This window comes from Athene noctua, chromosome Z (assembly GCF_965140245.1).
Source record: "Athene noctua chromosome Z, bAthNoc1.hap1.1, whole genome shotgun sequence".
Taxonomy (NCBI): Eukaryota; Metazoa; Chordata; class Aves; order Strigiformes; family Strigidae; genus Athene; species Athene noctua.
Window position 1 is genome coordinate 725600 of NC_134077.1, and position 27466 is coordinate 753065.

The 27466-nt window shown below is 55.6% G+C and overlaps 2 protein-coding genes across 5 annotated transcripts in view; one reads left to right on the forward strand and one right to left on the reverse strand.

Annotated features, from left to right (window-relative positions):
- The window catches only part of FECH (ferrochelatase), a 30610-nt gene extending 28531 nt beyond the window's left edge, over positions 1-2079 (forward strand). For all 4 annotated transcript variants that reach the window (XM_074932461.1, XM_074932460.1, XM_074932462.1 and 1 more), the window contains one exon: positions 286-2079. The gene's annotated coding sequence lies outside the window, so the exon portion shown is untranslated. The remainder of the gene's footprint in view (positions 1-285) is intronic.
- A 94-nt stretch (positions 2080-2173) lies between these two features.
- ONECUT2 (one cut homeobox 2) lies at positions 2174-25557 on the reverse strand. Its single transcript, XM_074932459.1, has 2 exons — positions 24393-25557; positions 2174-9957 (listed from the first exon to the last, which is right to left on the reverse strand). The coding sequence occupies exons 1-2, from the start codon at positions 25555-25557 to the stop codon at positions 9671-9673; spliced, it is 1452 nt and encodes a 483-aa protein (XP_074788560.1). The 3' UTR covers positions 2174-9670.
- Positions 25558-27466: the final 1909 nt, after the last annotated feature.

Genomic DNA, 27466 nt, shown 5'->3' on the forward strand with positions numbered 1-27466 from the left:
CGGCGGCGAGGTCGATGTGCACGGCCGTGCCGCCCGTGATGAGCAGGAGGAGTAAAGGTTAATGCTCTGGAAAGTCTGTGCGGGAGGAGACGGGCTGAGGAGGTTTGCAAAGCGCTCGCTCCGCTTCAGGAATCACCCGTGGGTTAATGAAGTTGCTTCTCTGCCTGCCCTGATTTGTCCCTGCTCCGTTACAGTCCCTGTCTGGCACTAGCCACGCGGGCTGTGTTCGCAGAAGAAGGTGCCAGATCTTTTTTTCTGAGTTCTTTTTTGCTCCTATTTGGCCAGATCCTACACGAGCGGTAACAGCCCGAGCAGGAAAGCTCCGCTCTGCCCCTGGGGCAGGGCCAGGCTGCGGTGAGCAGCTCGGCACTAGGAAGGCACCCGGAAAAAAACAGGAACTTTTCATCGCACAAGGAAGCAAAAGCATTGTTTTCCTCCTTTATTGAACTTTGGCAAATAATATGTGTGTGTGGGTTTTACATCAATAGCTATAAATAAAAATTCGAAAGCAATGTAATACTTGTCATTAAGATAAAGGACATCTATTGGCACAAATCATTGAGTAAAAACCCTTTAATGATAAAATAACATTCACTCTTTAGCTACTTTATTTGTCTGAAAAACTCAGCTTACACTCAGTTCAACGTATCACCTTCCACAAAGTTAAAAAATGACATAAAATGACATAATAAAATATACCTTAAATTTCATCATACAAGTACCTTGGCAAATCTGAGCAAGCTGGACCGTCTGCTGCTGGCCGCAGCAGTGAACATTGCCATTGCCTCCCGTACCCCTTGTTGCCTTTGGACTGAAGGTTGCAGGTGGACTCAGCGTGTAGGTATTACAACAACTGCGTGTCGTCTGAGTGGTGGTGGGATCTGCTAGCATGAGTTGAGTCTGCTGAAACAAACGTCGAGTCTGCTTATTGCGGAAGAACATAGAAAGCTTTCTGGAAGATTGAACACTATTACAATCATTAACTGTCTTACAAAAAAAACCCCCTCATTTAAAATTCTTGTATCCGTTACTGTCTTTGGCAGATAAATAAGAAAAAAAAATAAACAGACTATATTACAAAGCTTTCATTACCACAATCTACTGTATAAGGCCAAATAAAAATATGGTTCTTTGCACTAATGAAAGCACACCTCTAATATATCCTTAATGACAGACAATATAAACACTCTACCGACGTTACTTCGGATGCCTCGTTAGAAGACTGCGACTTGCGTACTCCTGCTCCCCCAGTGGCACTCTTCTACGCTGAGTAAAGTGTGTTTAGCAGTTGATTTGGCTTTATGTCGGGTACGGTCGGTGAGTCGGGGTCCGCTGAGGGGCTGAAGCTGGGCCCAGACAGGAGAACCCCTCTGCCAGTCCACTCGCGGAACCGTGAACCTCGGGGCTGGGAGCGCTTTGTGGCAGGAGCCGTAACTCCAAGGGGGCAGGAGCGCGGCAGCGGGGGCCGGGCGGGTGGGAGCCCCAGGCGAGGCGAGGGGTGATCCTGGTGCCCCCCGCACCCCCCCAGCGGCCGGTCCCCGAGCCATAAAGCCAAAGTAACTCCTGATCCTGGGAAAAAACGCACAGTTGACTCCGGATCGAGCAAGGCGTGTGTCTTCTCATGACTGGCTTACGTGACGAATCGGCCGGGAAAAGAGTTGCCAGTTGGGCAAACTTCTCCTCAAATAACAATTTAGTTTAACTGGAACTCAATTTGAGTCTGTGTTTAAAACACAGACAGAGCAGAACGGATCTAAGTGTCAGTTCTGAGTTGTACGAGGCAAAACTGTGCATGTTTTCACAGCCGGAATGTACACACAACAGATAACAGGCTCCATGCATAAATAAATACCATCGAACCAAAAGACCTATTTTCAAATCCAAAAAAAGAAGTTGCCATTAAGAACCACGATGCATCACACTGCTAAGGTTTTGCCTCATGCATAAAAATGGTAGCGCTGATTGGCAGTTGCTAATTATAATACTACACCGTCACACAGAACAATTAGCTGTTCAGACCAAGTAGCACAAATGTAGAAAATAATCTTTTTTTTTTCCTTTTTTTTTTTTTTTTTTCAACAGAGCAAATTAACACAGATTGTTTCTTCAGCAAAATATGAAACTGTAAACTTTGGGCTCATTCTGCAACTTTTCCCCAATCTGTAATAAACAAATCAAAACAAAAAAAACCCAACGGGAAGAAAGACTGACGTACATTTTTAAGCGCACCTTTTCCGTCTATTACAAAAGCACAACCTAAAACGTATAAAGCTTTTTCTTTTTTAAATCACAGTTACCAAAAAGAAACAGTGAATAATTTATTACATACGCTATAATAACATTACTCTAAACAACTATTCTCTATGAGGTATATCTGAGAAAATTCGGTAAGGGATTGCACGGTCTGCGTTGCCAACATGCCCAGTTTTATATTAAAGCTTTGGAACCATGAAGAAATAGAGGAGGAGAGGGAGAGGAGGAGAGGGAGAGAAGGAGAAGGAGAGAAGGAGAAGGAAGGAGAAGGAAGGAGAAGGAAGGAGAAGGAAGGAGAAGGAAGGAGAAGGAAGGAGAAGGAAGGAGAAGGAGGAGAAAGAGAAGGACAAGAAGAGCCTTTGGTATTATTAGGAGTTTTGTTCTTTGCAGGGCTGCGTTGCAAAGCACCACAGTACAAAAAGCCCACCAGGTACGATTCGGCGGCCCAGTTGAAGCTGAGGTATTCACAGGAAGAATAAAAAAAAGCACAGAGAGGTCTAGACTGGCAAAATCGTTGCTTTGGTTCAAGCAAGGCACTCGTCCCGTGGTAATGTCACACTTTGCAAGTGAAGCAGGAGTCTGGTGAGAGGCGGTTGCTGCGCAGGACCCTGCCAGCTCTGGGGGATTTCTGTGGCCAGGCTGCCGCCCGCCCGAGCCGGGCAGGGAGGTGCGGGCCCGGCGCGGGGGCTCCGCCGAGCACGGGGGCAGATCGTCTCCTCCGCGCCCAGAAGGCATCCTGAGAATTCTTATAGCTTTGTACGGAAGGAGTACAGAGAGGTACAAAAAGCACAACTGGTCAAGCCCCTATCTTTCCCAATACAGACTTAAACCCACAAAGAAACACAGGCCGGAGGGCGACACCGGGTTCCAGCGGAGCGGTTGTGTGGGGCTGGTGGCCGCGGGTGGGCTGAGCCCGCAGGACGTGCTCGGGTGGGCTCTTGGGGAAGGTCCCGGCCCCCCCGACCGGGGCTCCTCGGGCTCCGCGGCGAGGCGGGAGATGCTGCGCCGGGAGGGGTCACCCGCCCCAACGGCCACCACCGGGCCACCCGTGCAGGTCAGGGCTGGAGATTTATAACCCAGCTTTTCAGCTCGGCCAACGGTGGGAACCTGCCACCGTGGGGGGTGTTAACCTTTTACATTTACCTGCCAGCCCGGGCCCACCTTGCTGGTGTTTTCACTGCGGGGCAGGCGCTGCTCATGGCAGGGCGAGGGGGGGCTCCTAAAGAAAAGCTGAGTTTGTGTCTGGGGGGGCCTGGGGGGAGCAGCGAGGTGCCTGGAGGGGATTCGGCCCATCGGAACATTTGGTTCAGTTGTATGAACGGGATAAAACAGGCTAAAAGAAACAATGCTAAAGGGCACCGCTAATTCCCCCAAGAAAAACAACCGACTTCTAAGTAATCACTTAGGAACATGATACTAATGGAGCTTAATGTAGCTTTGTTTCATTGCTAACTTGAGAAAAATAATTAATTGATTTTCATATGAAAACTGTAATTGCAAACACCACCACCAAAACGTAAGCAGGAGGGAGCAGCCTCTGTCCCTGCCGTGCCCACCGGCCCTGGGCCAGGCAGAGCCGGGCTCAGGGCCAAGGGCTTGCTGCTGGGTGGCCAAGTGGCCCAACTGAAGGAGAATCCCCTCCCGCCAGCCTGGCCACCAGCAGCAGGCTCCGGTAGCCTGGGGGCCCGCGGAGCAGCCCGTGAGATCCGCTTCAAGCATGGCACTGCTCGAAAACGCTCATTTCTAAGGCCAACGTGGTGCTGCAAGCGCCCGCCCGGGAGCTGGCGGCGGGGCTCGCGCGGGCGGGGGCTCGCGGGTCCCTCTCCCCGAACCGGCTGGTGGCCGAGGCCCGGATTCACCTCCAGGTAAACACCAGCCCTCCACCCACCTGGCGGGGGAGGACGGGACACGCTGCCAGGCCCCAGATGGTTTGGGCTGGCAGGAAGGCATAAGGGAAACACAGAAAATGTCGTCACCAGAATTGGCAGCTTCCACGAGAAGTATTTCTTTGGGTATTTGGGTTGCAGCTGTACGTTACCGTGTGTAGGAGAGAACAGTTGAAACTATAAAAGAGCACAAGCAAAATGCAGACCGCACAGAGAAAGAAATCTTTGGTATCTTTGGTATCATCAACACGATTAAAATTACAAATGGAAAAAGTCAGTGAGGTAGCCTCTTTGGTTCTCACTAGAAATAGAAAGGTTTTTTTGGTTTTTTCTTTTTTCCTGTTTTTTTTTTCTTTTTTCTTTCTTTCTTTTTTTTTTTTTACACACACAGAAGTTCATTCTTGGAAGCAGCTAGTTTAAGGGTTTCTCTCTTTTTGCTTGGCATGTATTTTTTTTTTCCCCCAGCTTAAGTTTTAAGAAGCCACAAAGTTCAGGCAAAGTATCCCAGTGTCTTTTTTTTTTTTCCCCTATTGTTTCTGAATGCACAGTTTTAGGTTGAATATTCATTGCTTGTCCTCAAAATTCGCTCTGTTGTTCTTACAGAAAATCAGCTGTAGTGCTTTAAAGGTAACTCTAAATAAAAAATAAAAACTATACAAGGGCATCCTCAGATGATGATGATGAATAAGTTAAATAAATAAGTTATATTATGAAGGCTTTATGTGCCATAATAAAGGTACGTCGCACTTTCTAATCACATGGGAAGAGATTAACTTAAATAATTTAAACTTTGATATTTAAACAATTAAAATTAATTCAAAGAAGAAATTAAAACTAGACTCCTGGTTTATGTAACTCGTTATTTTTCTCCCGTCTGTAACAGAACCTGGCTGCTCTATGAAGCAATACTAACTTTTAAATGTATTTACTAACATAGGCTTAGCATCTCTGATGCGCTACAACAGTAAAATGGATAAATAAACAAATTATTAATCCCAAATTAATTCATAATGATTGAATTAAATAGTTACAAATAACTAACATTGGAGCCTGATCCCGCAGTCTGTATTCAGGCAAAATTCCCATTGAACTTTAAAGCTAAAATGAAACCCAATGGGATTGAGACTGAACAGAGATTTCAGGACTTACTCTAAGACTAAATTAAATAAATTACATTATTGATAGATAATATATTGGGTTAAAACCCACAACTGTCTGGAAAAAAAAATAAAACCATTTTAAGCTTTGCCTTTTTAAAAAATTTAAACAATAAAAATTCCCCTTAATAAATATAAAGGAGGCCAAGTATAAAGTTTCCCCATGTCTTAAAAATACTTCGGTGTTGTGACAAGCAAGAAAACCATTGGTTTTGTCCGAAGCTCGCACACTCTTTGCAATACCATGTCGTTACCGTGTCTGGCTTTGGAAGAGGAGATCCTACTCCCTTAGGCAGGTTTGAGCGTAGTTTGCTGGTTTAGTCCTTCGCAGGTCTTTGGATTCAGCTTTAGGTAAGAGAGATCCAGAATAAAGCTATTCAACCGAAGTCATCAAGCACATTCTTTGTTCCTTCGCGGATGATTAAGCAATATCCAAGGTTTCTTGAAAGTTGAATTCATCTCGGATGTGCCCATGGTAGTAACTCCAAGTACACGGTAGAGAAGATGCTGGGATACTCTCTGTACATACTAGTCTTTCGCATCAGAATAAATAAAAGGAACAAGTTACATTACACGGCTCTATAGATTCATAAATATATGGTATATAAACGTAACATTTCTATTCGAGGTTTTTTTTTAGTATGGGCAGAATACAGCATGTATTCTGCTCATACCTGTACATACAAATATATCTACCCACAGTATACGCTGTCGACACTCCTCTTCTGAGACAGCTCCTACCTAAAAGCCTACAAGAGTTGACAGTGAAATGGAAGACGTAACATCGGGCCGTGAAAGATGCAGGGATAAAAAAATTGCAGCAGTATTTTCAGATGTTCGGGTGAGAATGATTTTTGACAAATACGGAGGACACAGGGGCACTGCTGTGCTTGCAGTCCCCCACACAGAGGAGCCTCGCGGCTCTGCTGCAGCGCGGGCAGGGAGGTCAGCCTCGGCACCCCGCGGGGTAGTTACAGCGCCCCTGGGGTGAGCCACATTTGAAAGAGCGAGGCAAAAACTGAGCCTGTGACATTGCATAACAAAAATTTCCACGGTTTGGGGAAAGTTAATGATTTCGCTGAAGATACATTTTTTTAAATAATTCAGTAATTGATCTAGGCTTATGTCGTTACGGCTGTTGGGATGGACTCTGGCCAGAAATAAGAAGCCCAGGTCTTTGCTCAGAGAGCTGAGGAGAAGCCCCGGGCAGGCTCCACTCCCCTCTCCGCGGGAGGCGGGACCGTCCCCCAGGATGTCCCTGCACCGAGGGCCCCACGGGCCGTCCCCGCAGAGGCCGCCAAGGAGGGTCCCGGGGCTGGCGCCTTGCCCGTGACAATACGCTTCTTTGCCGTGCGACTGCAGTGAGGAAGGGCGGCGGGGAATGACGGTTGGGTTTTCACTGGCATCTCCTGCAGTGGTGAGGGGGCATTATGGGATGGAGCGTGAGGAAAGAGATCGACAGCCAGCGTCAGCTGCCCCTGCCGCAGGGCGCGGGAGGACGCTTCCGGAATGAGACGTTTTCCCTGAGGGCAACGCCGTGGCCAAATGCAATGGAGAGGCTGGTTTAGAGTGGGATGGGAAGGAAGGTGAAACTTCAGCAGGCCCACACCACCTCAGCTGGGCCTGCCCCACCGCGTGCTGACTCGGAACGTCCCCCTCAGGGGCCCCGAGGCAGCGGAACGCATCAGCCCAGACCTGAACCATTGCTTGGCAGCTTCATTCCAGGTCTGACTACGAGGCTTCTTTGGATCCTTTTTGAATCAGGCACGATCTGTCTGGAAATCTATGTTGAAGGATTTTTTGATTCCCAGAGCTGGTACATGCTGTCTGTTTAGCTGTGCGGATCCTGAATTTACTTTTCAGAAACCCTTCCTGTCCTGAGCAGACAAGGCTTTTTGAGTTTTTTTTTTAAGAGTAAGCATTGGAAAATGAGTGCAGCAGTTTTGCAAAGCAGTTAAAAAGAAGCCCCCAGTTAAAGGTAGAGATGGAGCAAAATGGTACCACCGTGCTCCAGCTCTTAGGATAAATTTGGACTGAGGTCTGCATGTCATGAGTAGGATCACTAGGATTTGACCAACCCACATAACATGTCTAATACGTCAAAACCAACTACCGAGCTGCCACAGGAACTGCTGAAATGTTTTGGTTCAGATCAGGGTCTGATCTCAGTGAGCCAGGCTGCAGAGGTGCTCAGCCCTTACAGTGACATAAATCGGTACATATATATATATATATATATATTGCAAGTTTTATCCCTGGAGAAGAGAGAGAAGGGTGCAGGTTATTACTCAACCGATTCCACACACAGAAGGAAGGCTGTTCAAAGCTCTAGACATACAGGAGACCAACTCTACCCAACAAAACAAGTCACACCCAACCAACAAGTTTTTCCTGCGTGGCTCTGGAGAGAGGAGACGTACCAGCGTAGTATCCCAACATCTTGCACTTGGAGTCCGTGCAGCTCTTGGAGAGATCCCGTGTGGGGCAGAAACAGGGAAAACATAAATAAACCCACCCTTTTGGTTGCGCAAAGAAACAGAAGTGGTTACCTGTACAGAGATCAATGGTGCTATATGCATTTAGTCGTGCAAGAGGAGATAATGAACTGAAACACAAGTCGTGAGAATCCTCATCTTTGGTATTGTAGCTGTTGAGGTTTTGGTTGCTCTGTTCCTTGTTCTTTTGAAAAAACTGCATAGGCACAAATTAAAGACAATCTTCAACTTTAAGATGACTGAGTTGTCAAATGAAGCAGCACTCGTACTGGCTTTGCTTTGTTCTCGTTCTTGTCAACCCTTTCTTTGAGATCTGCTTCCTAAAACGTCCAAGATGTCTGTCAAAACACAGTGTGTCACTCATTTGCTTCCTGACGTGCTTCCTTGTTTTTTAATTTTTATTTTATTTTTAAATGGAACAGTTTGTTGCAGAAGAAGTAGGTGCAGAAAACGTTTCTTTGGTTTCGATTAAGTAGTACATAAAAAAAGTCTCAAGTGTCTCTAAAGAACCACGACCGCGCTTGGCTTGCTGCCGTGGGCTCGGCCGGAGCTCCTGGAGGGGCCGGTCACTGGTGAACGCACACACGGAGCGGCCGCGGCCGGGCCGGGGCTCTGCTCGCGTGGCCCCTGCCGGAGGTGGAGAGAGGGCTGGGAGTTTGTGAGGCTTCCCCATCGCCAAACAGCCACCCGCACCAGCGATGACGAAGAGAAAATGGCAAGTTATAAACATCTTTGGCTTGCAGTAATCCTGTCTCTTTGGTGTGCTGTGTTCCCGCCAGCTTGGGTAGCTGGGGGATAAAAGGAACTTAGGGATGCAATAGATCTAGATGGCATACTGAAGTCATATGCGGCACATCTAAAACGGTCAGTGGCATCGGAAGGGCTTGTTTCTGTTTTTTTCCTGCTTGAAAGTACCATAAAATACCAAAAAAATGAACAAAAAAATACATCGAACGCTAAATATGTTTCAGTAACAAGGACGCTGTCGAGGAGAAACTAGATTCCTGGTAACTAAAAAGGACGTATTAATGACCTAAAAAAATCTTTCAAAACGTTGTGTTTGCTCCATGTACTGTAGCAATTAAATTGACCTCCTGAGTGTGCATCTGCATTGGGTACAAACACAGAACTTGGGACAAACTGCAAACTGTGCTTGAGGCGCATGTGGTCACGGAGCGTTCCCGACCCACCCCGGGAGCTACGGCTGCATCTCAGGACAAGGGTCGTACCTACCTCGATAGCTACTGGCTTTGTGCTTGATACTTTGAGCTCAAGTGAACTGAATTTTTTTGATCCGAGATCAAGCTATACTCGCTGATTAAATTAAACTAAAAAAAACGCCAAAAAACCAAACACAAAACCCAAACAAAAACTTAAATTTGATCTATTTTTTTCCCCTAAAACACTTAACAAAACCATGCCTGAGTTTTAAAAACAGATTCTCGGATTCTTTAGCGTCTACGTGTCAGACTTTGTGCTCCGTTCTTGCGTGGCCGCACCACGGCGACGAGCTTTGGTGCGGGGCAGCGTGGCCAGCACCGGGGCCCCGCCGGCAAACGCCGGGCACGGGCAGGCAGCCCGGGCTGGCAGCGGCACCCCGCCGGCCGCGGCTCTTTGGGGCTCAGGAGAAACTTGCCTCACGAACGACTCCCTTACGTTTCAGACCTGCTTCGCCTGTCCTGAGCATAGTATTGTATAGAAAGAGGTTAATTTGTAACGTGCGCCTGCTAAGACTGACTAAAAGCCGTGAGAAGTGTCCTCTGGTACAGCTGGGCTGGGGTTCGTTTCCAGGAGGATTGTGCTTTAAGTCACCAGTGAAGGGCCCTGCTGGAGCCGCTCTCTCCGCCGCGCCGTGCCGTGCCGCGCCGGCCGCTCCCCGTCACGCTTTGGTACAGGTGCTGGGGGCCGCGGAGGAGCCCCCGGAGCTCAGGTCGTCCTGCCACTTCTCCAGGCTGCGCCGCCGGGCGTTCATGAAGAAGTTGCTGACGGTGGTGAGCTCCAGACCCAGCTGCTGGGAGATGGTGATCTGCATTTCTTTGGAAGGGCGCTTGTTCTCCTTGAAGATGGCGAAAAGCGTTCTGCGCTGGAGGTCCGTGAAAACCAGGCGGGATTTCTTCTGGGAGTTGTTCCGCTCTTTGTTCGGCTCTTGCTCTTTGCGTTTGCAGGCTGGGGAAGGGGTGGGCAGCGACAGAGAGAAAGCAAGGGTCAGGACAGGCGCGGCCGCCCGCAGAGCCCGCGGCACGGCCAGCACCGCGCCGGCACGGCGGCCGGGGGCTGCCAGGGGGCTCCCAGGGGACCCACGTTCGCAGAAGTTCTGTGGGCCGGGCACCCAACTGAACTCCTGGGCAATCCCCCCAGCCATCCCCAGCCAGAGCCCTCCAGTTCACTTGCCATTTCTGGGCAGTGCACAGCTTTGAGATACTTCCACACTTTCCATAAAGCCACTGCCTGAGAAATGCGTTGCTCTTCTGTTCCAGCAGCGTTAGAATTAACAATTTAGCTTATCTGATGTCAGTCTAGGAAAGAGAACGCAAAGCACATCCTTTTTTTTCCCCTCAATGGCGAAGACAAAGATTAATTCTTTGCAGAAAATTCTCACGTGCCGCAGCACATAACAACTGCAGATTACTGGGTTTTTTTAACAAAACTGTGCAGGCCACTAGCCCATAACGTAAACTCCACCCGCTAGGTAATGTACGGGACAGAGGAAATTTCTGTTCATGCATTTAGAATAAATCTATCCATGTTTTGGGAGAGATAGCCTCTCCTTTGATCTGCCATTCCAAACACAAACTTAAAACAATTCGGGAGGGCACAATGGTGAAGGCAGGGACCGGCCAAACCCGCTTGGTTAGTCCAGGGGAAGGAACAGCTGAGCAAGCAGAAATACACACACACCCCACACCCCCCGCAATGCTCCCTACGCCATTCGCAGCACAAACCTCCCCGGCAGCCAGGTCTGACAGGGGTACAGGAGTTTTATTACTTTAAACACCCCAAAGCGAACCCCAGTCAAAGCTCCCACGACAGCAACTCCACGTGACAACCACTGGGGAAAAAAACACGTTCAACGGTACAAACTGCCACCGTCCAGCGCAACCTTCTGCTTGCCTGAGACACCTCTGGGCCCACTTTTTAGCCATTTACTGATTTGTTTGTGGTTTCTATCCACGGCTGCAACAGCTGCTGTCTGAAAAAGCTGCCAGAACTTCAGGCAAGTCTTGTGATCTTAACTCACAACTTCTGCTGCGAGAGCGCTTGCTTACGGCCTTGTGCAGAAATAACCACCTAGTGTGTCTCAAATTCTGCAGCTCCCTATCAGTTTGCACCTTCGTGCAGTCTCTCACAGACCACAGTGTTGAAAGCTACGAAAAATAAAAAAAAGACAGACGTGAAATGGCACCTTTTTGAGAGGAAAGGGCCGCGGTGCCTGCTGTCCCTGGCCAGCAATTAGCTCTCGGCGCGTCCCTAGAGCGCGTGGACGTCCAGGCAGCCCCACGCCGCCGAAGTCCTCACATGGTTTAGGGCCAAGCGAGGCTCCTCCTGGCTGCCTGCAGGCAGCCTCCCCCAGGCACTCCCCCCTCCAGCAGCTCCATCCTCCCCAGCGCTGCCTCCCTGCCCCGCAGCGAGCGCGTTTTCCACAAGCAGAAGCGGACGCGCCGCTGACACCAGCGCGGCGTCGCACGGCACCTGACACTCCCCCGCACGACGCTGACACCAGTTGGTCCAGAAACGAGGTGACACTTCCCAACAGAAATCCTACATGAACCTGCAGCTTTGTGGAAACATGCTGGATGACTTTTTTCCCCCCAGTGTTGGCCGGTGGCGGTTACCAGAGCCTCCCTTGGAGGTGACAATGCTTTCATAGCGGCAGGTCAGGCGCCAGCTCACCTTGATCCTTCTCCCCTGGGGTTTTTGCCCCAGCCTGGCTCCTGGCAGTGCCACCACCCCAGGATACCGTCCCCTTCTCCCCCCACCCTCTGCAGAGGCTCTGGGCATCGCCCAAGGCCAAGGGCAGAACCAGCTAGAGACGCCCGTCAGAGCTCAGGTCAGGCAGGGCAGCAGAGCTGGGCCGTCGCTGCGCCAGTCGATGCTAATGGATCCTAAAAAAATCGGTATTAATAGCTGATCTGTATTTATTAGCACAGAGAGAACATCAAGTGCTGAAACCAATACCGCTGCCGTAGCATACCCAGATTTAAAAATAGCCCGATAAGGCTGTCGACACAGGGCGGTAAGATAAAAAAATCCATATGTTGACATGGTTAGGTAATGCGCAGGGACAAAATAAGTAGAGTGAATTGATAAGTGGACGGGGTTTTTAAGCAGCCCTATTAAATAATTCTGCAGGTCTAGAATGTGAAATGAGAACCGGGCCAAAAAAAAGTAAAACTGAGACTGTGGCAATGTCTGCAATTAACCCAAAGTCAGGACCACACACATCTACCTGTGCCGGAGCGCGGCACCACAGGCAGGCTGGCCCAGCCCGGTGCATAACACACGACGCTGCCCGGCTTGGTTCTGTGCGTGGGACAGTATTTCCCAGCATTTTGTCAGGAAACTGGAATATTTCATTGGAGTTGCCCCTCTCCTGTATCCATTCCCAGCTGTCAACTGCACCTGGGTCTCCGGAGGCCGCCAGCCCACGGGCATCCCGCGGGGAGAACCAGAGTTCTCCGACTGCACCTCTAACGCCCGCCGCAGATAACGTCCGCCCGAGGCGGAAAAGCAGATTTTTAGGCTGGATTTGTGCCTTCGATGCTTTACTTTGCCTTTTGCCTGGAATCCGCGCGGTGGCCTCCCCACACCGCGGATGTGAGGCACGTCTGCATCTTTGCTGCAGTTCCTAATAGGTTCTGGGACACTGGGAAGAGTCTAGTGTTTCCTAACATCACTAATTTATGTCCAGAGATACTCTGCGTTTTACAGTTATTGGTATCTTATAATAAATAATGCAAAGGTATGTGCTTTTCAATGCATTCAGTAAATACTTTCCTTGAACTGTTAAGTTTGCTCTTGAAAAGGCACCATAAAGGCAAGTGTCATTCCTTGACAGGCATTTATCAGAAGAGAAAAATGGAGCGAGCACTCTAATAAAATAAAGTTATTTTCCAGGAAACCTGCCTACATAAAGAGAAACGTTTTAATAGTGGAGGGAAGTGGCCATCTTGATTCTAAGAACAATTTGATTTATTAACTGCAGTTAATACCGAACATATTCTATGGAAGAAAATGGACAACTGGCCAGAATTGAAAGCCATAACTGTAGAAAAAAAGAGAAGTATTTCCCTTTTCTCTACACTGGACTAAAGACGCTTTACATATAAACAACATAGAAAATGCTCAGAAATAGACTCAGTCCTGCCTCACGTGACGCTGACTGAAGTGGCCCCCACTGGTTTAAGGGCATTAAGAGCAGTGCAGAGGCCTGACACGGCCCGGCCGGGCTGGGGCTCCCCGGAGGGACAGGCTGCCCGCGCTGAGCGTGGCTTCGTCCTGCAGCGGCAACGAAGGGAATGCTTCAAAAATACTGCTTCAGAACAGAACTAGGTATCGCTTAGAAATAAAAAAATAAAATAAAATAGCGCGCCCGGAGTCGGTGTGGAAAGAATCTGCAGAGAATCCCCAGAATCCGCAGCTCTCGGTGCTCCACGAAGACAACAAGTATTCCCACGATCAACTTTAAATATGCAAAACGCTCTGCTGATCTTTTACGAGTGCGTTTGCAAGCCTGAGGTGAAGCGTGCGCTGGGCAGAGCCCTGAACCCCCTGCCCCCCCGAGCCAGCCCCAGGGAAAAGCGGAGCATCCCATGTCCCGAGCGTCGGAAGCAGCCTCCGCTCCCGCCCGCCGCAGACTCGTCGCGCCTGGGGACACACCTCTCTTTCCTGATGAAAACTTGCTCTAAACTACCCTGGTTTAGCAGCTTCCAAAACAATTCACATGAAAAAAAGAACCATATCACACCGCTTTGGAAGAATCACGACTCCCACTGCAACCAGGAGCTGGAGTGACTGATGTGTCCTGCATCCCCATTGGCTTGGAAGGGATCCGCAGAAAAGTGGCCATTTTAAAAATTTGATTTCTGCAAGCCCAGCTGAGACCTGGTTTCCTTGTGAACTTCACACGCTTCTAATTTAAGCTTTTTTTTTTTTTTGTCACTGAGAATCATTAAATTATTTCTACTGATAGTTCATTTGTCTTATTTTCTGCAACAATAACTCTTATTTTCCATTTTCTCCCTCAGAAGAGAGGAACCTTGCCAGCCCCTGCCTTACAAATAGCTATAAATCCTGAAAAATATCTAGGAGCATTTCAGCTGGTACGGATTGCCTGTAAAACTTCCACGTATAAAGACCAAGGTGCTGGGGAACGCGTTTTCTCCTGAAAGATGAATGCCCGGCCCCGCCAGCACAGGGCAGTGGATTTGGTGCCACGGAGGGCCCCAGCACCCGGCCCAGCCCCTCGCTGCCGGCCCCGGGGTCCCAAGAGCGGGGCGAGTCCTCCGCGGAGCTGGTGAAAGGCGACGGGTCAGAGCAGGTGATTCGACACTTCCTCGTGACAGTTTTTTTTCACTGACAGATGCCCAGCGGGCTCCATCGTTACCGGCTGAAGCCACACGTGGCTCGGCACGGTCGATCCGTGGCGCTGGCCTTCGGCAGCCCCCAAGCCGCGCTGCACATCGCCACAGGCAGCCACAGCGCCCGTCAGCCACTCACACGTGCCCAGGAACACCAGCCCTTTGGAGAGCAACTGCCTTGGCCACGTGGCGGCCAGAATTGATGGAGACAGAACTCAGCACCGTGACCGGCAGCACCGCAGCGGTGTTCGGCCAAATCTCACCCTCTAAACACCCCGGCACGGGGCAGGGATGGGTGGGAGGAGGATGGTGGGTGTGTGTTCACACGAACACTGCTGGTGGCTCGCACAGCCAGAGCAAGCCCATGTCCTGCACCCGAGAGCGAGGGACAGGGACCGCACTGCTGGCAGAGGACGGGCAAACTCCGCTCGAGCTGTGCTTGGGGCAAGAGTGCCAGCGTAGAAATAACGACTGCTCAAGCAAAAGCAAAAACGTTGACGTGGAATCTTCCAGTGGCTAATGCCACCATGGCGGGAGCTGCAGGGAGGCTGGGGAGCAAGGTCCTGCGGGCGCGGGAGCCAGCCCGTAAGGGGCACCGGGCAGTGATGCCTACGGGCAGGGGGGCTTTGCCAACCCAGATTTAGGACCACAAGCTGTAGAGACAGGCACAGAGGGACCTGTGGAGGCTACACACCCATCCCATTTCTCTTCCTGGAGCCTGACACCGGTTTCTTTTGGCTACTGGAAGCGCTGAACCAGCTCCCGTGATTCTGTCCTGTGAAGCTCACACGCAGCGCAAGCCCGGCTCCTCATACGAACAAAACCCTGACACAAATCTGACGTTGATCCATCTCCCCCCCAAGGTATCTCTACTTTTAAACCAATTAGGCGAGGAGTTTTTAACCAGAAGCCCAAGAGCACTATTTAGCAGTCTGAAATTTCTCAGGGCCATACTTCATGATTTACTTTTGCTGAAAAAAGCTTCACTTTGTCTTAATCTCTAAATTTGGTTCTCTGCAGTTTCTCAAGTTAACCAACACCTTCAGATCATCACCAGGTTTATGATGTTTTTACTCTAACAGCAGATCTATGGACCTATGAAACAAACAGCCGATGTTAAGAAGCAGCCAAGGAGACAAGAATATTCCCTTAATCCAGCAGTAAGTAATTTATCTCTATGGTTCGTAAGGATAAGCCATGAATATTGATCTTCCGTATGCGGTTTCATGCGGGTGTAGCACAAAGTCAACTAAACCCAGTTATCTGTCTGATGGAACTAAAAAATGTTCCTCAATTTGATTTCAGAGAGAACTCGATGTGAAGGAAATTTAATTATGCTAGTAATACTGAACACAATGAAATGGCCATCAAAACGTTTTCCAAAGGTTTGAAATGTTTTTCTTTCATTATGATTCACTTAAAGCAACCTCCTGGATATCTGTGTTACTACGATCTCTTAAAAACTAGGCCTCAAAAATCAATTTGATTACCTCTCTGAATTAAGTATGCACAAATGAAAGCAATTGAGATCAATACAAATTAGGTTAAGTACTCCACTGTGTACAAAATCATTATGTAACAGAAACAATTTGAATGAAGATGCAAATAATCACATTGTTGGGGTGTGCAGCCAGTGCGCCTTCACCTGCCCGCTTCCATCTGCTGCACACACACGAAACCTCCCGAGCTCTGTGATCCCTACGACTGCCTCCGGCGGCATCGAGCCAGACAAACAGCGAGAGGTGCAGCGCGGGGCGTTAATTCCGTTCTTCCAGAGAAGATCCGCTGTTATCGGAGGAGATCTCTTTGCTGGCTCAAACCAACCCTCCCGTAACGGCAAGACGTTCCCTACACCACGATTCCCGTTTGGAGATACAGGGATTCCTACAACGCCCCGAGAAAGCACTGCACAACCTCGCTCTTTCCTGCCAGGAGCAGGTTTTCTTGGTACTCAACCTGATTTTTCTCTCTCCAGATTCCATCACAGAAGGAACGCCTTCCTCTCCTAGGTCTTGCATCCTCCCGCTATTTGAGAAAAAAAGATGAATGGGTTTGGGGACTTGGTTCTTTTATATTTCCTTCTGGCACGTAGCAGGTCTCAGGCTATTCGTGTCAAATCTTATAAATCTGCTGGGTGGCTGAGATGGGGCTGTAAATTCTGCGGGGCAGCGGCTGCTGCCTCCCGTGCAGAGCTGCAACACCCAGCTCCGTGCGGGATCTCTGACAAGGGCCTCTAAGTACTGTCGTAATATACTTCCATCATTAATACAGAATAATAAATAATAGATGGGATAGGGGCAATTTATTGCACTCCAGGGCGCGACGGAGTGGAGGCTCAGCGCGCAGGCGGTGCAGTGTCAGTGTGCTCCTTGTCACCCGGCGGCCGCGACCTCCCACCCTGCACGGCAGTGGCTTCCCCCCCGTTTCTCCTCCGTGGCCGAGGCGGGGAGCGTCCCCCGACACCCAGCCCCCTTTACAAACATGCTTTTCTGCCAGCAGCAGCAGGAACAGAGCCGACTTCTGACGGATTTCTGTTGCAGAGTTGAGGGTGAGCTCGCAGGCTCTGCTTTCCAGCAGAGGGGACGCGGGAGCTTTCCCTGCGCCGCGATCGCCGCCCCGCCGGCGCGAGCTCAGGCCGCGGCCTTGTCGGGAGCTCTCCCTTCTCCCCCCAGACTCCCGCCTTCGCAAGAAGGGGTGCGACCGCCCACAGTTACCGCTCAGACCGGTCCCGGGTGCAGGGACACCCCGGGGTACCCCGCCGGCTGCGTGGGGAGGGACAGACAGACAGACACCCTGCGTAACTGCACCAACCGCGCTGAGGGGCCAAACCAGGAGTGCTGGTAGGAGGCCCAGCCGCTGTCAGAAACACAAGCTGATGCAAAAAGTAGAAGCGGGTGCGATGAGCAGCGTCGCCCAGCGCAGCGCTGGGCCCGCTCCCCGGCGCCGCCGCAGCAGCGACTCTGCCCCGGCACAGGAAAGCGTCAGATCCCTCAAGCTGCCCTCGGCGAGCCCTTCGCTTCTAACGCCTGGGAGATTTATGCCTCCTCTTATCCTGGAGATTCTCCCTTTCGAAGCCTCAAACATTTTCCAGCTGAATTATAACACTTTTCTGTAACGAGGATTTATATTCCCCTTGTCTGAGCGCGGAGCTGGAACCAGCCCTTCCCCGCAGCGAGCGCTCTGCCTGGTGCATCTGCCAGCGATGCACCAGCACCTCCCCGCAGGTACCAGGGTATTGCCGTGACCTTCCCCCCCTCTCCGTGGGGAAGGGGAGCCCCTCAGGCATCTTTGCCAAGGAAGGACCGGGAATTTAAAGCTGAGGCAGGTGAGCCAGCACTGAACAGGAATCTGAAATCTTCGAGTGGATTAGAATTCAAAATATCCTGCTGACTGCATTCAGCAGATTTGGCTTCGACACCCCCCCACGCTGCAGCTCCCTCCTGGCATCTCACACTCACAAGTCAGGGTCATGAGCCCAGTTCCTATGGCAAGGGGAAGGTCGGATCTAGGGAGCTCTCGCTGCTGCCTCCAGACCCAGCTTGTCTTCAGAAATTCTGGCTCATGGGAGAAAGCAGGAGACGATTATTCCCTTTCCACGGCTGTCACTGACAGCGCACCACGAAGAAGAGGAGAGGGCAGGAGCGAAGCTCTGCCAGCTGCTCCGGGACAGACAGACCCATGCTGCCCTCCTGGCTCTGCCAGCTCCACCGGCACTTCACCACGGCTGGGAACACAAAGTCAGAGCAGGCCTGGGAGGAGGGATGCTGGCTGCCACGCAGCCCGGTTCCCATCCCCTTCCTCCCCGGGGGAGCGTCTTTCCCCAGCGAGGAAGCATGGGGAGGCGAGGAGGGGAGTGAGCTCCAGGCATCCTCACCTGACACGGGCACGGAAGGCACAGGGGAGAGGGAAACGGTGCGTGGGAAGCTCCCCGAGGAAGACTTCCTCCTGCTCTTCCTTTCTCTTCCTCAGCAAGTGCTGCCTGCCAAAGCTTAATGCCTCAGCGCAGGCCCCCGTTCTTAAATGCCCATTATGACAAGATGAGATCTGCTGGAAAATCACCACTGCTCATAAATATGTTCCCTGCTTACTTAGAGATATTTTGGTCTCAGAGACAATTTGCGTTTTGGGAAACTGCCAGGCTCTATCGCTTGTCTAATAATTCCTTTGTGCAGCATTTACCAGAGGTTTGAGTCCCTTTTTTTTTTTTTCCACAATGGAGTAGTTTGATTTTACAGCTCAAAAACCCCAAACAGCCCCAAAACACTCCAATTTCTTTTTTGATTGCATTTCTATCTGCCATCAGCAAGTTGTCTGGTTGATCTTCTCACTGAACCCATTTGAGATTAGTCTATTCTGTATGATTTCTGCGTACAAAAAATCCTCTATAAATCAGAGAGCCTTTTATGCAAAAGTCTGCAAGATTGATAGAGCTGGCTAAAAAATCTTTTACCTTGGAAAAAGAGAGGCATTATCTGTCCCATTGGACAGAATGCTTTTCCTGCATATTCATCTCCAAAGTATGATGGGGCTTTTTCTAGAGAAGACAGGAGACAAGATAGGAGTCTTAAATACAAACAGATTGCTATCAGAAGAAAGGGAGTAATTTTTTTGCTGTGTCTAGCGGGGATAAGATGAGAAGCAAAGGATTTAAAAGACAAAAAGGGAGATTAAGGCTAGTCATTAAGGACTTTTTTGTACCTGTAAGCTCTGAAGAGATTGCCTAGGTAGCCTGAGAAATCCCCGCCGCTGGAGATTCTTGAAGAAGGGGGCAGACTGTCAGGACAAGCGATGTCTCGAGTCCTTTTCAGCCCTGCCTTCCCTGTTAGATTAATTCTCCATACACCTGCAGAGCCCTGTTTCCACTCTGAAGGCAGCCACAGGGGAGCTCCTCTGCTGCGAGGAGTCTGCTACTTTTAGTGCCTGGAGACTCAGACTAGACGTGTTGGGTTACTGGCAAGAAGCTCATCAGCCCTGAGTAATGTCTAATTGGAAGGGATGAAAAAGCCTCTTGCAACTGTTGGATTGGACAGATTGGATCTAGGACAAGATTTTGTGAATAATACAAGGGAGTAGGGCTAAGGTTGAGCAACCGGGGTCACAGTGCAGAAAAAAGCGCAAAGTTTGAGTCAAAACACCCCTATAAAGAGCGAGGGAAGAAACTGCATCAGTTAATGGAAAAGAATCCTTTGGGAAAAAAATGTTCTCTCTCTTATGTGTTCCTCATCACAAACAAATTCTGGCAGTTTTCAGCTGCAGAGGAATATTTGAGTTTGGGATATTTCAGTTCAAATGGTGATGGCAAAGAGATACTAGGAAAAAAATGAGATGCTGGAATAAAAATCTAGCGGGAAAATAGTGTAGAACAGATTGGAAAAGCTCAGCATGAGTGACACATGTTGATCGACTAATTGTTTCTTCAAAAAAGTAGAGGACAAAAAAGATAGAAATGCATTTAACGTGGCCAGGTTTAACTTTATTAACCGATCGAGGAACTGATAAAGCCTGGCTGCTTCACAAAAAGGGTATTCAGATTTCTGCAGGGCAGAAATGTCTTCAGAAATAACGTGGAACAAAAAGATAGGGCAGGATATTATTTCAGAAAGTTGGTCCGTGAGAAATATAATTTATCACCCAGCACCACAATTTACCGCATGGATTGTTCAAACACAACCACTAATCTATAGCTGAAGAGAGCACTAATATTTCAAGCCGCTAAGCACCTTTCAAAGAATCTTTATGTACCTGTACATTGAGTTCAACGCTAAGAAATAGTTTTATGTATAGATAACGCACTTGATACAGACGTTATTACGCATTAATTTTTCGCTGTAGCTACAGACAACAAAACAGTCTCAGAATTCAGAGAAAGAAGCATTAGGTACAGCACCAAGAGGCCGAGGAAGGACAACAGCAGTCTGGCTGTCCACAACCCGCCCCCCGCAAGGACTGTCCCAGCGCGGGGGGGCCGGCAGCACCCCTGCAGCCTTGGCGGGACGCGGAGCCACCGCCCCTCGCCCCTCTGTTGTGCCCCCCCTCCGCTTCACCGGGCTCTGGGCTGGGGACAGGCGGCAGCCACGGCCTGTCCAGCGTCCCTCGCCCTCCCCTGCTCCCCTCCCTTGCCCTTCCCTCACAGCTCTCCCACACCCCTATCCCTGTCCTCCCCCCGTTCCTCTCCAGTCTCCCCATCCCTGTCCTCCCCCCGTTCCTCTCCAGTCTCCCCATCCCGGTCCCGACCCCCCGTTCCTCTCCAGTCTCCCCATCCCGGTCCCGACCCCCCGTTCCTCTCCAGTCTCCCCATCCCGGTCCCGACCCCCCGTTCCTCTCCAGTCTCCCCAGCCCGGTCCTCCCCCGTTCCTCTCCAGTCTCCCCAGCCCTGTCCTCCCGCCGTTCCTCTCCAGTCTCCCCAGCCCTGTCCTCCCGCCGTTCCTCTCCAGTCTCCCCAGCCCTGTCCTCCCCCCGTTCCTCTCCAGTCTCCCCAGCCCTGTCCTCCCCCCGTTCCTCTCCAGTCTCCCCAGCCCTGTCCTCCCCCCGTTCCTCTCCAGTCTCCCCAGCCCGGTCCCGCCCCCCGTTCCCCGCCGCTGTCCGTGGTGCTGACGCCGCCGCCGCCGCTCCCGCCCCGCTCCCGGGGGTCCGCCCGCTGCTCCCCCCCGTGGGGTTCCACACACACCCCACACCCCCCCTCAGCGGGCAGAGGTCATAGGGGAAAAAAGCCGAGTTTGTCCCCGCGAGGGCCACACGCTCCGGGACCGGGCACTCGCGGCCAGCAATGGCCAGGCACGGCCTGGGGTGGCGGGGGCGTGATGGAGCCTCGAGCTCCCGTGAAACCGGGTCCTCGGAGCCCATGGGGGGAGAGAGAGACACAGACCCTCGGAGAGGGATTGGGAGGAGAGACTCCCGGGGAAGAGAGCCCCCGGAGAGACCCCCCCGGCAGCGGCGCTGGCCCTCGGGCGAGGGCAGGCCGAGGGGAGCAGGGCTGACGCAGCCGCCCCCCCCCCGGGCCGCGAACACGGCGAGGTCAGCGCCCCGTCCGCCCCGAGCAATCCTTGGCGGCGTTTGGGACAAAACCGTTTCATCGCCACTAACGTGATTCAGAGACCGGGAAACGTCACCCCCCGCTGCGGGCGTTCCGCCCACCGGCTCGGACCAACGGCAAATATGCGGGCTCGCCGTGCCCGCCGGGGCGAGCGGTCGCCACCGGGCGATTGAGGCAAGCAACTGCTCCTGGGCAAGCAAAGCCCTGCAGGAGCTCGCCACCCGCAGCCACGCACTCGGAAACAGGCGGGGGTCTCCCCCGGCCCCCCAGGACCCGCCTGAGCTTTCCCTGCGCTTTTCCCGTGTTTTCCCGGCGGGGGCCTGGCGGTACCGGTAAGCCCGGCTTTGCGGGGAAGCCCGGCCTTAGGCCGCGGCTCCCGGTTCATCCAGCCGAGCCCTGCCCGGCCCAACGCACCGACTCACCTTGAGATTCGTGGTTTTTACCCCGGCAGAAATTCAGGGAGTGCCCGGCGGGGCGGCAGCCGGCTCCTGCCCGGAGCCCCCGCGGCTCTGGGGCCGCTCCCCCCCCCGGGAACCCGGGGACGAGGCGGCAGGGGTGATGCAGACCGTGAAACCCGGGGAGCGGCGGCATCTCTCGCGTTTCCTTCTGCGGGAGAAGCGGCTGCTCGAAGCCCAGGGCGGGTCCCCAGAAGCCGCATCCCTGCTCCAGCTGCCCCGGGGGGGGAGCCCGATCGCCCCTTCCCCCGGCTGCACCCGCCGCAAGACACTCGCACGGTCCCTGACAAACTCCCAAGGAGAGAGAACGAGCACAGAAATAATAAGAAAATATAATAGAAGATATATAATAATGTTATATTCTAAGCACACCCCACTGCCACTGCTCCCCCGGGAGAAGGGGGATTTCCCTCCAACACCAGCAGATTTTCATCCCGTTTAGGAACAATTTACAGGAGCAACTTACAGGAGCACGGGGCAAACTGGCCGGTTTTCAGGAATCTAAAATACTTTCGGCTCATTCCCCTCGTCAGAAGGGTTTAAGCAGGCGAGTGAAGGAAGCACCGAGGCAATGAGGCTGCATATTCACACGTGTGATAAAAAAAAAAAAAAAAAATCGATTTCCCGAAGGGAACGGTAATTTGCAAAGGTCTTTCCCACTCCGGCTCCCGCTCCACCAGCAACCCCGCGCCCACTCCGCGACAGAGCTCGCTCCAAACTTTCCTCCGGGATGCAAAAGCCGTTCGGGGGGGGGGGGGGCTGGGACCGCGGAGATCCGGAATTCCCTACGCGTTAACTCCGCGGGTACGGCCGAAGAGCAGCAGCTGTGCCCGGCAGGTGCGGAGACGCGATTTCTGATTTTCTGCCCTGTACGTGCGGCTTCGTGGGGAACCCCCCACCCGGGACTGGTGCTGGGAAGGAAAAGCACCAGCAGCTTTACTGGAAATGAGCCGGCTCAGGTTCCAGATCAATGAAAACCGGGTCCACGCGTTTATGTCCCCGTTGCCAGCATTAATGCTCTTTTAATCTTCTAAACATTATCTGCATCGATTTCCCTCCAGATACGCGTTTGTGTGAGAAGGCGACATCACCGCGTGCTTCGGAAAAAAGAAAACAAAAAACCCACAACCCCCCCCCCCCCAACAACCCCCCCCAAACCTGACGCTCCTGTTGCAGACAAACCTCGGGACCTTGGTTCGGCAGAAAAGAAACCAGAAGAGCTGGATACCCAGGGGGTGGGGGCAGGACGGGAGGGGCTGGCGGGCGCCGTTCGAGCCGAGGAGGAGCTCAGCACCCCCCTCCCCCGAGCCTCCCCCCCCGGCCCGGCCCAAACCCGCCGCAGGCAGCCCCCGACCGGCCCGCAGGGCTGAGCTGCCGCAGGGCGCGGAGGGGGGGCCCGGGGCTGCCCCCCCCCCCCCCAAACCGCATTGTTCCGCCGGAGACAAAGGAGGGGCGAGCGCCCGCCGCGGCCTCCCGCTCGCCCCGTTGCCTTTGCGGGCTGTGGGACGCGCGGAACGACCGCGGGGAGCGGGGCAGAGGCCCGGGGGGGGCACAGCGTAGGGCAGAGACCCCCTCGGTCGCCCCAGCCGGCTCGCTCCTGCCCCCGGCTAATGAATCCGTCCGGGGTGGAATCAATCGGGGTAGAAAGAGCGACGGAGCCGTCGGAAAACCCGGCGCCGGGGTTTAAACCGCGCCGGCGGACATTGCGCGCCGCGGCAGCGCGGGGGGGACACACACAGGACACGGACACGGCACCGCGGCTGCCCACGCGTGTCCGCCCGCGTCGCGGCCGCCGCACGACCCGCCGCGACCGGACGGGCGATTTCCACGGAGGGGACGAATCCACGCCGGGGGGGGGAGCCTGCCCCCAGCCCCCCGGGACGGCGCGGGGGCTGCGCCCCACGGACGCGTTTCTGCCGGCACCGCTCTGCCCCGCGGCACGGGATGGCGACGGGTCCGACCCCCCCACACCCCTCAACGCTCCGTCCCCCGAGCCCCCCGGTGCGGCGCGGCAGCGGCGGGGACAGGGACCCCCCCGCACCCCCCCCGCGGCCCCCGCAGAACAATGGGGGCTGCGGAACCCCGCGCCCGCGCCAGGGGGAGCCCGCGCGCCCTCCGCGGGACAATGCGGCCGATCCGCGGGGATGCGCGGAGCTGCCACCCCCCCCCCCAAACCAGCCCGACCCCAGGACCCCGCAGACAATTCTCCCCCCTCCCCCCCCCCCCCAGGTTCTGCCGGCGCTCGCTGAGAGCGCGGAGCGGCGCGGCCGCCCTCCCGCACCGCGGCCGCGCACAGAGCTCCGCCGGCGGCCCCGCGCCCCCGCTCCGCCGGTCCCCGGGGCGGGCTGCGCAGGCAGCGGCGGGGAAGGGGGGGGGGGGCCGGGACACACGCCCACCCGCACCCCAGCAGGGCCCCGAGCCCCGTCCGGCCGCCGGCAGCGGGCGAGGCGGAGCGCGGGGCCCGTACCGGCGGGCAGCTCCCCGCGGAGCCGGCGCCCGCGTCCCCCCCGCGCGGTGCCGCCGGCCCGCACCTACCCGCCAGGCGCAGGGCCGACATCCTCTGGAACTCCGGCTCCTGCAGCCACTTCCACATCCTCCGGAAGGTCTCCCGGCCGGACTTGAGTTTACTCCAAGGCTTGGGGTTCCGCAGCAAGTCCGAGAGGGTCCCCTGAGAGCGGCAGAGCACCCGCTGCGCGAAGATGGCCTGCGGGATGCTGTAGCGCTTCAGCTCCGCCGTGATCCTTTGGGCCACTTCTTTGGTGTTGATCTCCTCCAGCTGCCCCGAGCCGCTCACCGGCGGCCCGGAGGAGGAGGAGGAGGAGGAGGGCGGCCGCTCCCGGCCGGCGGGCAGCGCGGGCCCGTGGGGCGGCGGGGGGCCGGGCCCCGCGGCGTGGTGCATGCCGTTGAGGTGGGGCATCATGGCCGGGGGGGTCCCCAAGCCCCGGGAGAGGTGCTGCTCCCCCCGCGCCAGCATGGCAGCGTGGGCGTCGAAGTTGGGCCCCAGCATCTTGTCGTGGCCCGGCGGCCCGTAGCCGTGCAGGCCCTGCTGGGCGCCGTGGAGGGGGCCCAGCCCGTTGCCCAGCGGCGAGAGGCTCTGCCCCATGGCGGGCATCTCCTTGTAGGGCCCGTAGAGGTTGTTGACGGCGGGCAGCCCGCGCTCGTCCCGCATCAGGGCGAAGCTGCCGCTGACGTTGCCCGGGAGGCGCTGGTGGGGGTGGTGGGGGTGGTGGGGGTGCGGGTGGTGGTGCGGGTGCGGGTGGTGGAACTTGTCGGAGACGGTGGAGATGGGCGGCAGGGGCTGGAGCGGCGTCAGGGTGGTGTAGGTGCTGCTCATGCCCATGCCGGGCGGCGAGGACTCGCAGGGCATGCTCATGGCGTGGTGCAGCGGGATGGAGAGCTCGGCGCGGTACTCGGCGGGGCCGTCCAGCAGCGAGGCCATGCTGGACACCATGGCCGGCCGGGCGGCGGCGGCGGCGGCGGGGGGCAGCTCCTGGGGCGGCGGAGGCGGCGGCGGCGGCACCCGGAGCGGCCCAGCGCTGCGGCCGCCGTGGTGGGGGCTGGGGCTGCCCATCAGCTCCGGGTCATGGCCGGCCGCCCCGTGCAGGCTGCCCAGCGGCTCCATCGCCATCTCGGGGTTCATGGCGCAGGCACCCGCTTCCCTGGCGAGGAGGCATCGACGGGCGCCGCGGCCGCTCCTCATCCGCTCATCGTGAGGGCGGCGGCGGCGGCGGCCGGGGTGCGCGGGGTGGGGGGCGGCTGCGGCCCGAGGCCGCCGGGGCAGCGGGGCAGCGGCCGCTCAGCCGGGCCCAGGCCGGCCCCGCGCCATGTCCGCCCCGCGCCGCCGCCGCCGCCGTCTGCGGGCGGCGGGAGCTGTCCAGGGCGCGCCGCGCCTGGCCGCGCCCCGGGGCCGGGCCTGCGCCCGCACGGGCGGCGAGGGGCGGGGCGGGCGACGGCGGCCAATGGCGGCGCGGGACGCGGGGCGGAGCGGCCAGTGGCGGCGCGGCGCCCGGGAGGGGCGGGGCGACGGGCAGGGACCCCGCCGGGCCCTTAAAGGCGCCGCGGCCCTTTTGTAACCGCGGGGTCCTTCGGGCAGCGCCGCGCCGGGGCTCCGCCGGTCCGGGCAGCGCCGCGGCCCCGAGCCCCAGCGCCGCGGCTCCTCGCGTCCCCTCCGCGCCCCCCGGGGCTCCTCGCGTCCCCCCGGCCCGCTCGGCGCCGGCCCGGTGAGCGGCTCCTCCGCACGGCGCCGTGCCGGGTCCCGGCGGCGGCAGCCCCGCGCTCCCGGCTGCCCGCGGTGCCTTTGTGCGGAGCCGGCGATGGGGGGGCCCGGGGAGCCGTGGCCCGCTTCTCCCGCTCGGCTGCCGCAGGGCGAGCGAGGAGGGGGCCGGGGGCTGCCCCGGAGCCCGGGGGTGCCCGCTGCGCGCGGCCCCCGCGCTCTCCCGCCTGCCCGTTTGCCGCCGAAGCGCGGCGCTGGCCCGCGTTATGAGCCGAATTAAGCGCGGTTTGGGAAAGACGGCGGCGTGACCGCGCACGAGAACGAACGGCCCCGGCCGCGGCAGACACCGCTGTCCCCGTGCCGGCGCGAGCCCTCCCGCGGGCGCGGCCACGCACACGCGTGTGTCGGGGGGAAGGGCCGGGCCCCCGCCCGCCCCCGGCCCTGCAGCCCCGCCGGGGGGCCGAGCCCACGGGCGCGAGCCGGCGGCGAACGCTTCGCCCTTGCCGAAACGGGCCGGCCGTCGAGGGGGGTGCGAGCCGCCAGCCCCCGGCCCCGGCCCGCCTCGCGGCTCCGGAGCCCCCAGGTAGGCTCCTGCGTGGGGGGAGCCCAGCCCGGTCCCCCCGGCCGGTCCCCGAGGGGAGGTGGGGAGCGGGGGCTGCGCTGGAAGCGGGGGGCGGCGGCGGGGAACGGCCCGCGGGCTCCCAGAGGGGCCTCGAGCGCGTCCTCGGCGCGGAGCCGGTGCTGCGGGGAGGGGCAGGGAGGGAGGGGGGCAGGCAGTGGGCAGGCAGGCGAGGAGGTGGGCAGGGGGCGCCCAGTGGGAGCAGGGCCCGTGGGGACAGGAGCCCCCGGCACGGAGCTGGCAAGCGGGGACCCCCCTGCTCCGGCCAGGCCCCGTGCCCTCCGCACAGCCCACGGCCAGGCAACCGCCTCGGCCAGGCTGGTCCCGCTCGTCCCAGGCTGGGCTGGGCTGGGCTGAGGCGTGTTGGGCCGTGCCGTGCCATCAACGCCATCGCAAACATGGACGGTGCCGTGCCAAGGCATGTTGGGCCGTGCCATGCCTTCCCAATGATGGGCTGTGCCATGGCAAGATATGTTGGGCTGTGCCACACCATTGCAATGATGGATTTGGCCATGGCAAGACATGTTGGGCCGGGCCGTGCCATTGCAATGGTGGACAGTGCCATGTTAAGACTTGTTGGGCCGTGCCGTGCCATCCCAATGATGGACAGTGCCAGGACAAGATGTGTTGGGCCATGCCATGCCATCAATGCCACCACGATGAGGGACAGTGCCATGTCAAGATGTGTTGGGCCATGCTCCACCATCACAATGATGGACGGTGCCATGTCGAGGCGTGTTGGGCCGTGCTGTGCCATCCCAGGCTGGGCTATGCTGG

What these genes read in the sequence shown, in the direction of transcription:
- ONECUT2 (XM_074932459.1), bottom strand. Translation starts at nt 25,557, where the DNA reads ATGAGGAGCGGCCGCGGCGCCCGTCGATGCCTCCTCGCCAGGGAAGCG. An exon ending in GTCGGCCCTGCGCCTGGCGG is followed by an intron (nt 9,958 to 24,392) that starts GTAGGTGCGGGC and finishes CCCCTTCCCCAG; the next exon opens with CCTGCAAACGCAAAGAGCAA.